The sequence below is a fragment of the Suncus etruscus genome, chromosome 4, assembly GCF_024139225.1.
Source record: "Suncus etruscus isolate mSunEtr1 chromosome 4, mSunEtr1.pri.cur, whole genome shotgun sequence".
Taxonomy (NCBI): Eukaryota; Metazoa; Chordata; class Mammalia; order Eulipotyphla; family Soricidae; genus Suncus; species Suncus etruscus.
The window spans coordinates 18,305,604-18,317,761 of NC_064851.1; the positions used below are offsets into that span (position 1 = coordinate 18,305,604).

General features: G+C 46.3%; 1 protein-coding gene across 1 annotated transcript in view; it reads right to left on the reverse strand.

Annotated features, from left to right (window-relative positions):
- OTUD3 (OTU deubiquitinase 3) overlaps positions 1-6,135 on the reverse strand; it is a 44,019-nt gene extending 37,884 nt beyond the window's left edge. The window contains exon 1 of the mRNA XM_049772054.1: positions 5,903-6,135. Within this exon, the coding sequence (XP_049628011.1) occupies positions 5,903-6,135 (233 nt within the window). The remainder of the gene's footprint in view (positions 1-5,902) is intronic.
- Between the last annotated feature and the right edge of the window lie 6,023 nt (positions 6,136-12,158).

Here is a 12,158-nt window from a genome sequence, read left to right on the forward strand (position 1 = left end):
AGAGATAGCATAGAGGTAAGGCATTTGCCTTGCGTGCAGAAGGATGGTGGTTCGAATCCCGGCATCCCATATGGTCCCCCGAGCCTGCCGGGGGCAATTTCTGAACGTAGAGCCAGGAGTGGCCCCTGAGTGCTGCCAGGTGTGACCCAAAAACAAAAAAATCAAAAAACAACAGAAAATACTCCTGGCAGTGCTCAGGGGACCATACAGGACGCTGGGGACCAAACTTGCCACATGCACAAGTGTCCTACCCCTATACTATCTTTCCAGCCCCTCCAATTTTCTTTAATCTTTTTTATTTTTTTTTTATTTTTTTAGGGAGAGAAATGGACACCCAGGATCTCAGCAACCACAGCCACTTGCAAAACAAGTACCACACTCCTGTTCCATATCTCTAGCACCTCCAATTGTATTGCCTACTGGACAGCCAGGCTCTAGAACAGCCTTCTCTTAACTATATGCCACCCCTGTAAGTCCCAGGATACTCTTAAGGGAATGAATACAGGTGAAAATCGAGTAAGTGGAGGGTCATGGCAAAAAACTAGGGGCCACCCAGGACAGGGAAAATGGGGGGGGGGGGGGGAGACCACAGGAAGGAAAAGAGTAGAAAACTGATGTGGATCCTAAATCAACAGTTCTCAAATATGGGCACTTTTAAAATATCAAACACTAGCCCCATTCCTGGGACTCCAGGACAAAGGAGACAGCCAGGCTCTGTTTTCTCCAGTTTCCCAAGTGAGTCTATAGCAAGAGCAGAGTTGAAAATCACTAAGCTAGACACAAAAACCTAGGGCTATAGTCAATGTGGTATGTGTAGTAATAGATAATTACATTAAATGATAGGTGAACACCCTAATTTAAAAGTCTGTGATTATAAAAACAGACTTTCAAAAATGTAAATAACATGGTAAGGGGAGAGATAACTAGCAATCACTAGTGTGATTCTCTGAGGTTAATTTTAGAATGCTACTGATCAGTAAATGTAACTTAGGAGTACATTCAGTAAGATATAACTAGATATCATTCAAAGAAATGCTAATAAAGTATTGTCTAATCCAATTAGAGATTCTTGGCACATTATAGGCAGCCATGTTTTAAATAAAGGACAACACCAAGGTTGAACTCTTTTTTTGGTTGTTGTTCTAAGAGTGAGTCCAATGGACATGGCCCTTCCCTCCAGACATGACAAATATGACAAAGTTAATACTGCGCTCAAGGAGCTCCATGACTCATCTCTGCTGAAGAGAACTCATGGAAAGGTTACATTTGAAGACACCAATGAGACTATCCCCAAACACCCAGGAGGTGTCAGAATGGTGTATACATTGCCACAGCCAATACTGACAGCAAGAGGCTACCTCAAGTTACTCGAGTAACATAAGTAGACCAGAATGGAAAGACAGAAATATGGAGGCTGTTAAGCTGTTAACTATGAAATTAACATTAAAGAAAATACAAGAGTGGGGCCGGAGCAGTGGCACAGTGGTAGGGTGTTTGCCTTGCATGTGGATAACCTAGGACGGACTGCAGCTGGATCCCCAGGCGTCCCATATGGTCCCCCAAACCTGGAGCAATTTCTGAACACATAGCCAGGAGTAACCCCTGAGCATCACTGAGTGAGGCCCCAAAACAAAAACTAAACAAAAAAAAGAAAATACCAGAGTGGTCCTTAATTCCCAAATAAGGGAATCTGTTGGTAGAGAGAAAACACCATGCACCAGAGTGATCAAGACTGATCACTGGGGGGCCGGCGCAGTGGCGCTTGAGGTAAGGTGCTAGCCTAAGACGGACTGCGGTTCGATCCCCCGGCGTCCCATATGGTCCCCCAAGCCAGGAGCGACTTCTGAGCACATAGCCAGAAGTAACCCCTGAGAGTTACCAGGTGTGGCCCAAAAACAAAAACAAACAAACAAAAAAAAAAACACTGATCACTGGGGCCGGAGAGATAGCATGGAGGTAAGGTGTTTGCCTTGAATGCAGAAGGACAGTGGTTCAAATCCTGGCATCCCAGATGGTCCCCCGACCCTGCCAGGAGCGATTTCTGAACATAGAGCCAGGAGTAACCCCTGAGCACCGCTAAGTGTGACCCAAAACCAAAAAAAAAAAAAAAAAAAAAAAAAAAGACTGATCATCACACCCAAAAGGATCTCAACATTAAGGGCTGAACTACAATAGCCTACCTCATGCCTCTCATGGGTGGAATCTGTGGCCAGGTTCGCCTCAAGGAGCCCACACACGAGGAATTCTCGATGAGCAGCACAGCCCTCAACAGGGACCTCAGAGAAGAGAAAAGCGCATCCTGCCAAGTTGGTCCTTGATTCTACCCAGCACTCCCCACTCCTAAACACCTGTTGTCTCAAAAGAGAATGTATTCCTCTACCTTTAGATCCACTATTACTTGGTCTAGAATCTTCTCTGGCTACACAGTCCTTCATGACCTAAACTGAAAGGGAAGCTTCCAGGACAGCGGCTGAAAGCATCTCCCTGGCACTCACACACAGGACTTCTTCTCAAGAGTACAATTACAGTCCGTCAGTGTTACTAAGACTAGCAAACCGCACTGCTTTTGTGCGTATTCTCTACTCTCAGAGTGTGACCCAGTGTACGGGATCACACTCTGGAGAGGAGGGGATCTGCCTCTGAGCGCCTTTATGCTATTTGCGAGTTCAAAACAAAGGTGCTGTAATTTTACTCTCCTCTTGCAAATGTAGTGTCGAGTTTTCCAGAAGTTACGTGATTTTTGTTCTGGTTATTGGGCCACACCAGGCAGTTCTCAGGGCTTCCTTACTCAGGAATCACTTCCAGCAATGTTCAAGGGACCTTATCAGGTGCCAGGTACCAAACCAGGGCCATCAGATGCAAAGCAAGCTGCCTAGCCACTGGACTATCTCTATGGCCCCATCCAGAGTTCTCTGATATTTAACAGGATGGGTTGACGTTCCGCTTTACCTTCTAATATAGTAAATAAGACAGTGATAACCCTCACAAAAGCTCTTTGTGGTCCTCAATACTTTTAAAAGTATACAGCAATGTTTTCCAGGGCCAGAGAGATAGCATGGAAGTAGGGCGGTTGCCTTGCATGCAGAAGGACGGTAGTTTGAATGCCGGCATCCCATAAGGTCCCGGAGCCTGCCAGGAGCAATTTCTGAGTGTAGAGCCAGGAGTAACCCCTGAGCACTGCTGGGTGTTACCCAAAAAAACAAAAAAAAAAAAAAGAGGCAATGTTTTCCAGCATGAGCCAGACCACTGCTCCCCTTGGGGTTACTGGTAGCAGCGTGTGGCGAAACTGGAGACAATTTTGATTTGTCCACTTATAAAGGTAGATTTCTTGGGAGAACACTGAGTTTTTTGGTTGTTTTTTTGTTTTTGTTTTTGTTTTTTTTTTCTGAAATGAAAAGGGGTGGACATGAACAAATAAAGTTTGGGAACCTCTGATGCAAAGGCAAGGAACCTAAGACCAGTATGTCAAAGATTACAGTTATGTGTTATTCTCCTACCAAGCTATGAATTCTTTAGTTTGGGGGAGGGCCACACCCAGCAGTGCTCGGAAGTTACTCCTGGCTCTGTGCTCAGAAATCACTCCTAGCAGACTCGGGGGACCATCTGGGATGCTGGGAATCAAGCACAGGTCCATCACGAGTTGGCTGCATGCAAGGCAAACACCCTACCACTGTGCTATCACTCCGGCCCCATCATTTTACATTTCTACCACTAATGTATGAACTTTCCAACTTTTCAAATATGGGGCGGGGCAGTGCTGTGGGTCACATTCGGTGGCACTCAGAGGTCACTCCTGACTTTGCGCTCAGAAATCGATCCTGGCAGCTCAGGGGACCATATGGGATGACGGGGGATCGAACCTGGGTCTGTCTTGGGTCAGCCACGTGCAAGGCAAACGTCCTACCACTGTGCTATTGAATTCTTTAAATAACTACTAAATCATCAATGTGTTCCCAGTACTCTGCTCAACCAGTGCTGCTGAATTAACGTATGTAGGCTCTCTGGAAGGAGGTCAGGGTAATAGTAGTACCCGATGCTCTCCACAGCAGTATGACCAACCTCCTGCATGGTGATTTCTGCTCATGAGCCACTTTCTATTAAGTACTTCAGTTTCCTTGGCACCCTGACCTCAAAAGATACCATGCCCAGAAGAGGAAAGAGAAGCGATCCAATTATCTAAAGAAACTAGCACCACTCCAATCCACTGTGTTCAACCAGTATTCCGTTCTTACCACCTAGTGCTGCTGCATTTGATTAGAGTAAGCCGGGATCTGAGGAGTTCAGAAATCTGTTTGGCGAGATAAGGCAATAAGCTAAAAACCAACTCTCCAACTATAAATGACTCTAAGGAGTGATCGATCCTTTGAGGAGCACCACTGGCCTCCCTCCGTATTTTCATCTTTCATCAGTAATGCCAGCAAATACCAAAATCTAACAACAAACCTTTTATGAAAGCCTCCTATGTGTCAATATCCATTAAGTGTGAAGAAAATGCAATCAAATTCTACCATCTACTCATCTGCAGGAAAAGCAGAAAGCCCGGCTGCTGCTGATAGCGAATACAGTGTCTGCCAAGATGGTAACCCCTGCCCACGACTCCCTTTTGGCTACACCCTGGAAGTGGGGGCGATGGGATCCTATGGACTCCCCCTCCTCTTTATCATCTCCCCATTGTGCCCCAGTGACGCCTTGTCCCATTTTCTGAGTCATTTTTCCCTGACTTTCTCCCATTCTCTCACGCTCTCCGCTTGTACTTACCCTGCTTCCAAAAAAAATTAGAATAACAAAAACAAATCGGAAAAAAGGAACATAAATTTCTGTGCAAGTCCCAAGCAACAGGAAAAGCATTCCTGCTAACTAGGCGAAACTAGTAGGCACGTTGGAGACAGACAGACGGGGGGGTGGGGGGGGGAGAGAAGGTGGGAGAGGGTGGGAGAGAAGGAAAGGGAAAGGGAGAGGGAGAGAGAAGAGAAAGGATGGAGAGAAGGGGATAGAGAGAAAGGGGGAGAGAAAGAGAGGAGAAGAGAGAGGGGCATAGAGGGAAAGTGGGAAGGAGAGAGAAAGAGAGGAGAGAGGAAGAGGGGGGAATAGAGCGAAGGGGGGAAGAGAAAGAAAGAGAGGAGAGGGGGAGGGGATGGAAGAGAGAAGGAAAGGGGAGGGAGAGAAAGAGAGGAGAAAAGAGAGAGGAGAGGGAAGAGGGGGGAGAGAGGGAAAGGGGGAGGAAGAGAGAGGAGAGAAAGGAAAGACAGAGACAGAAAGAGAAAGAGAGAGAGACAAGAGAGAGTTACCTGCAGCCAGATCAACAACAAGCATCCTAGCAGACCTAATTCCCCAAAGTGGAAACAAGTCGGGAGCAACAACACAGCACCACCCCACCAAGAAAAGACCCAAAGGTGGGTGTCCTGTCAAAGCAATGGGGTGCAGACTTGGAGGAGTGTTGATGGGTGGGGTGGGAGGTCTCCGCCTCTTTCTAATTCATTGCCTGCTCTCCCTTCATGAATGACAGCTTGTAATGTCCTGCAATTCCTTCCAGGGGGGGTTCCATGAAAGGAGGCTGGAATGACAACTCTGGGGGGGTGTGATGGGGGGTGGAGGGATCCTGAGTGAGACCTTCCAGGCAACCCCAAAGCTGCAGCAGAAGACCCCCAGCTGCACCACCTGCTGCTTGCTTGCTTGCTTGCATGCTTGCTTGCATGCTTGCTTGCTTGCATGCTTGCTTGCATGCTTGCTTGCTTGCTTGCATGCTTGCTTGCTCTCCGGGGTGGGGGGTCCCTCTGGTTTCCTCCAGGCCTCGGCCCGGCCAAGAGGCATTTGGGGGTGAGTTGGGGGGAGCTTCCCCGAGCGTCTCCAGGGGATCCCTCCCCCCTGCCTTGGCCTCCCCGCACTCCCGGGCCCGCCTCACCCGTCCCCGGGCACCTCCCGCAGCTTGAGCCCCAGGGCCTGCAGCTGGTTGGCGAAGCTCACGAACTCCTCCTCGCCGCCGCCGCCGCCGCCGCAGCCGGACTCGGGCCGCAGGTTCCGCCGCTCCTTGGCCAGGGCCCGGCGCGCCGCCCGCTCGTCCCGCTTGCGCTCCGTGTCCGCCTTGCCGCCGCGGCCGCTGCCCGGCCGGCTCTTCGCCGCCTGCTTCCGGGACATGGTCCGGGCGGCCGAGCGGAGCGGAGCGGCGGCGGCGGCGGCAGCACCACCCGGGGACCGAGCCCGGTGACAGCGACCGCGACGGCGACGGCGACGCGGCCACTACTGCGCCTGCGCCGACTTCCGCCCCGCCCACCCTCCGCGGTCACGTGACGAGTCTCCAGGGGAAAAGACGGGTCGCCCGCGGCGACACCATAGAGAGCTGGTTTGGGAATGGCTAGAAGGGCATCTGCTTCTCGCTGTTTTTCTCTTTTGCCACCTAGCGGTGGGTGGTGCTTTAGGGAAAGAGCAGCCAGGTCAATTCCTGGCTGGATAAGATCTGCAAGTGGAAGGAAGAGGCAGGAATTTTTATTTTGAAGGGGGAAGGGTTTTGGTTTTTGGGTCATACCCGGCAGCGCTTAAGGGGTTCCTCCTTGGCTCTACTCTCAGAAATCGCTCCTGTAAATAAATATTCCAAAATAAATATTTTTTTTTTTTTTTTTTTTTTTTTAGTTTTTGGGCCACACCAGCGTTGCTCAGGGGTTACTCCTGGCTGTCTGCTCAGAAATAGCTCCTGGCAGGCATGGGGGACCATATGGGACACCGGGATTCGAACCAACCACCTTTGGTCCTGGATCGGCTGCTTGCAAGGCAAACGCCGCTGTGCTATCTCTCCGGGCCCCAAAATAAATAAATTTAAATAAATAATAATAAAATAATTTTCTCCAAAAAAAAAAAAAAAAGAAATCACTCCTGGCAGGCTCTGGGGGGAGACCATATGGGATACCGGGATTTGAACCATCATCCTTCTGCATGTAAGGCAAACGTCCTACCATGCTATATATATATATATATATATAGCCCCAGATGGCTGGCTCTTGATGAAAGAGGAGGAGGAAGAGGACTGTTGGACGGGAGGAAAAGTGGTGGCAAGATTAGTGGCAAAAGTCAAGTCAGTGGAAATCAAACACTGTTTTCATTTTAGTTGGGATAGAAGCTTTCACCTATCTGATTTAATCACACACACATACACACACACACACACACACACACACACACACACACACACATTACAAGGAAACTGAATCCCCATAAGTTTAGTCATTTCAAGATCACACAACCAAGAAGTGGGGTTTTGCCCTGTATACAAAGATCATATGCTTTATTTCATCCTGCCCTTCTCTACAACCATTACAGTATAGTTTGCCTGGTTGCTAAAAGTGTCCTGAGACCTAAGGACTGACCATTTTAAAAAGGAGACAATCCGGGCCCGGAGAGATAGCACAGTGGCGTTTGCCTTGCAAGCAGCCGATCCAGGACCAAAGGTGGTTGGTTCGAATCCCGGTGTCCCATATGGTCCCCCGAGCCTGCCAGGAGCTATTTCTGAGCAGACAGCCAGGAGTAACCCCTGAGCACCGCTGGGTGTGACCCCCACCCAAAAAAAAAAAAAAAAACCAAAAAAAGGAGACAATCCAATCTGAGCGCATAGCCAGGAGTAACCCCTGAGTGTCACCTGGTGTGGACCCCCCCCAAAATGAGACAATACAAGTTAAACTGGGATGGTCAGTTCTCCCTCCCCCCCCCCCCCGCCGCCTCCATCAATAATCTCAAAACTCTCAGAAATCCTTTCTTCCTCCTCTTCCAGGTTTCTTCTCCACTTTGTGGAAATGGCAATGTGTTTTCTTTCTCTTAGCACTCTTCATTCTCTTTTACCATTCCTGGAAATGTTCCTAATGTTATTGCCTTAATACTCTTATTTTCTCTCCTTATCTACAAATTCTCCTTTAGCAGTACCATCTATTAATTAAATTTCAACTAGCATGTACATTTCTCTTTGCTAGATAATTCTCACCACAGGCCCCATGCTAGGTGCCAAGTGAAACACTAAATCAATCATGGTGATAATTCTCAGAAAGCCCATATTCCACTGGGACATACAAGCAAGGCCACAGTACTTATAATGCTGTATGACATGTTATCAAGGCAGGAGAGGGGAGGGAAGAGTGGAATGTAAAATGCATAAAAAGATGTCCCAAAAGAGCTGGAATTTAAGCTAATGCTTAAAGAGTGAGATGACTTGGTCAAACTAAGAACATACAAAGCAAAGGAGCTTCTATTAATATGAGAAGTTAGTTTGGGGTGTTGCATAACAGCCCTTGATGGGGCTGACTGATGGAGGGATGGAGGATGAGGTCTTTCTCCTCCAGCCAGGACCATGCGTCTGCCACCCTATCCAGCCGGCGGTTCTGATGTGAATGCGGCAGGTAGAAAGCTAACAAGCAGTCAAGCTTCAGAAGATATCAACTTTATTCAGTGGATATGGCTGAAGCAAAAAGCCCCAGAATAAACCCCAGAAAAAAGCCCTTGCCTTCCACAGACCCTTGCTTTTAAATATCAGAATCAGGTACCACCCCAGGGTGGGAGCAGAATGCCAGTCACACCCTAGCTAAATTTTTGTTTGTTGTTGTTTTGGTCACACCCAGCGGTGCTCAGGTATTACTCCTGGCTCTGAGCTCAAAAATCACTCCTGGACAGGTGAGATAGCATGGAGGTAGGGTGTTTGTCTTGCATGCAGGACAGTGGTTTGAATCCCTGCATCCCATATGGTACCCCAAGCCTGACAGAAGCCTTTTCTGAGTATAGAGTCAGAAGTAACCCCTGAGCGCTGCCAGGCGTGACCCAAAACCCAAAAACAAAAAAAAAAAATCATTCTTGGCAGGTTTGGGGAAGCGTATGGATACTGGGGATCAAACCTGGGTTGGCCACATTGTAGGCAAACGCCCACTGTGCTATTGCTCTGTACCCCCTAGCTAAAATTTTTTTATAATTATCTTTATTTAAACACCATGATTACAAATATGATTATAGTTGTATGATTACAGTCATGTAAAGAACACCCCCCTTCACCAGTGCAACATTCCCACCACCAATATCCCAGATCTCCCTCCTCTCCACCCCCCAACACCTGTACTCGAGACAAGCTTTCTACTTCCCTCATTCATTCACATTGTTATGATAGTTTTCAGTGTTGTCATCTCTCCAACTGCACTCATCACTCTATGTGATGAGCTTCACGTCATGAGCTGCTCTACCAGCCCTCATCTCTCTTGTCTCTGAGATACTGTTAAAAATGTCTTTCATTTTTCTTAAAACCCATAGATGAGTGAAACCATTCTGTGTCTTTCTCTCTCCCTCTGACTTACTTCACTCAGCATAATAGATTCCATGTACATCCATGTATAGGAAAATTTTATGACTTCATCTGCATAGTATTCCATTGTGTATATGTACCAGTTTCTTTAGCTACTCATCTGTTGAAGGGCATCTTGGTTGTTTCCAGAGTCTGGCTATTGTAAATAGCGCTGCAATGAATATAGGTGTGAGGAAGGGATTTTTGTATTGTATTTTTGTGTTCCTCAGGTATATTCCTAGGAGTGATATAGCTGGATCGTATGGAAGCTCAATTTCCAGTTTGTGGAGGAATCTCCATATCGCTTTTCATAAAGGTTGTACTAGACAGCATTCCCACCAGCAGTGAAAAAGAGTTCCTTTCTTCCCACATCCCCGCCAGCACTGCTTGTTTTCCTTTTTTGTGATGTGTGCCAATCTCAGTGGCGTGAGGTGGTACCACGTAGTAGTTTTGATTTGCATCTCCCTGACGATTAGTGATGTTGAGCATCTTTTCATGTGCCTTTTGGCCATTTGCCTTTCTTCTTTTTCAAAGTGTCTGTTCATTTCTTCTCCCCATTTTTTGATGGGATTAGTTGTTTTTTTTCTTGTATAGTTCTGTCAGTACCTTTTTGATATTAGTCCTTTAGCTGATGAATATTGGGTGAATAATTTCTCCCACTCAGTGGGTGGCCTTTGTATTCTGGGCATTATCTCCTTTGAGATGCAGAAGCTTCTCAACTTAATATAGTCCCATCTGTTTATCTCTGCTTCCACTTGTTTGGAGAATGCTGTCTCCTCCTTAAAGATGCCTTTAGTCTCAATGTCCTGGAGTGTTTCACCTACATGTTATTCTATATACCTTATAGTTTCAGATCTGATATCAAGGTCTTTAAGCCATTTAGAATTTACCTTTGTACATGGTGTTAGCTGGGGGTATGAGTTTGCTTTTTTGCAAGTGGCTAACCAGTTGTGCCAACACCACTTGTTGAATAGGCTTTCCTTGCTCCATTTAGGATTTCTTGCTCCTTTATCAAAAACTAGGTGGTTATATGTCTGAGGAACATTCTCTGAGTACTCAAGCCTATTCCACTGATCTGAGGGTCTGTCTTTATTCCAATACCATGCTGTTTTTATAACTATTGCTTTGTAATACAGCTTAAAATTGGGGAAAGTAATGTCTCCCATATTCCTTTTCCCAAGGAGCGCTTTAGCTATTCGAGGGTGTTTATTGTTCCAAATGAATTTCAGAAGTGTTTTATCCACTTCTTTGAAGAATGTCATGGGTATCTTTAGAGGAATCGCATTAAATCTGTACAATGCTTTTGGAAGTATTGCCATTTTAATTATGTTGATCCTGCCAATCCATGAGCAGGGTATGTGTTTCCATTCCCGCATGTCCTCTCTTATTTCTTGGAGCAGAGTTTTATAGTTTTCTTTTTTTTTTTTTTTTTGATTTTTGGGCCACACCCGGTAATACTCAGGGGTTACTCCTGGCTATGTGCTCGGAAGTTGCTCCTGGCTTGGGGGACCATATGGGACACCGGGGGATCGAACCGCAGTCCGTCCAAGGCTAGCGCAAGCAAGGCAGGCACCTTACCTTTAGCGCCACCGCCCGGCCCCCTATAGTTTTCTTTGTATAAATCCTTCACAACTTTTTTTTTTTTTTTTTTTTTTTTTTTTGGTTTTTGGGCCACACCCGTGATGCTCAGGAGTTACTCCTGGCTATGCGCTCAGAAGTTGCTCCTGGTTTGGGGGACCATATGGGACGCCGGGGGATCGAACCGTGGTCCGTCCTAGGCTAGCGCAGGCAAGGCAGGCACCTTACCTCTAGCGCCACCGCCCGGCCCATAAAACATTGTTTATTTTTTATATATTACTTTTTATCTTCATGTACTACTATTATTATTTTTATTTACCTATTTTTGGTTGATTTCTTTGTTTTGGTGTGGTTATTGAAGTTGTTGCCCCCACTTATACTTATCTTTTTTTCTCCTCTTTTTTTTTTCTTTCAGGTTTTTGGGTAGCACCCGGCAGTGCTCAGGGGTTATGCCTGGCTCCAGGCTCAAAGATTGCTCCTGGCAGGCACGAGGGACCATATGGGGCACCGAGATTCGAGCCGATGACCTCCTGCATGAAAGGCAGACGCCTTGCCTCCATGCTATCTCTCCGGCCCCCTTCACATCTTTAGTCAGGTTGACTCCAAGATATTTGAGTTTGTGTGGCACTAATGTGAATGGGATTGTTCTCTTAATGTCCATTTCTTCCCTATCATTATTAGTGTATAAAAAGGCCATTGATTTTTGTGTGTTAATTTTGTAGTCTGCCACATTGCTATATGAATCTATTATTTCTAGAAGCTTTTTGGTAGAGTCTTTAGGGTTTTCTAAGTAGAGTATCATGTCATTTGCAAACAGTGAGAGCTTGACTTCTTCCTTTCCTATCTGAATTCCCTTGATATCTTTTTCTTGCCTAATCGCTATAGCAAGTACTTCCAGTACTATGTTGAATAGGAGTGGTGAGAGAGGACAGCCTTGTCTTGTACCAGAATTTAGAGGGAAGGATTTTAGTTTTTCTCCATTGAGGATAATATTTGCCTCTGGCTTGTGGTAAATGGCCTTAACTATATTGAGAAAGGTTCCTTTCATTCCTATCTTGCTGAGAGTTTTCATCAAGAATGGAGGTTGAACCTTACCAAATGCTTTTTCTACATCTATTGATATGACCATTTGATTTTTATTTTTCTTGTTGTTTATGTTGTATATTCCGCTGATAGATATATGGATGTTAAACCATCCTTGCATTCCTGGGATGAAACCTACTTTGATCAAAGTGAATGATCTTGATGAGGCACTGGATCCTGTTTGCCAGGATTT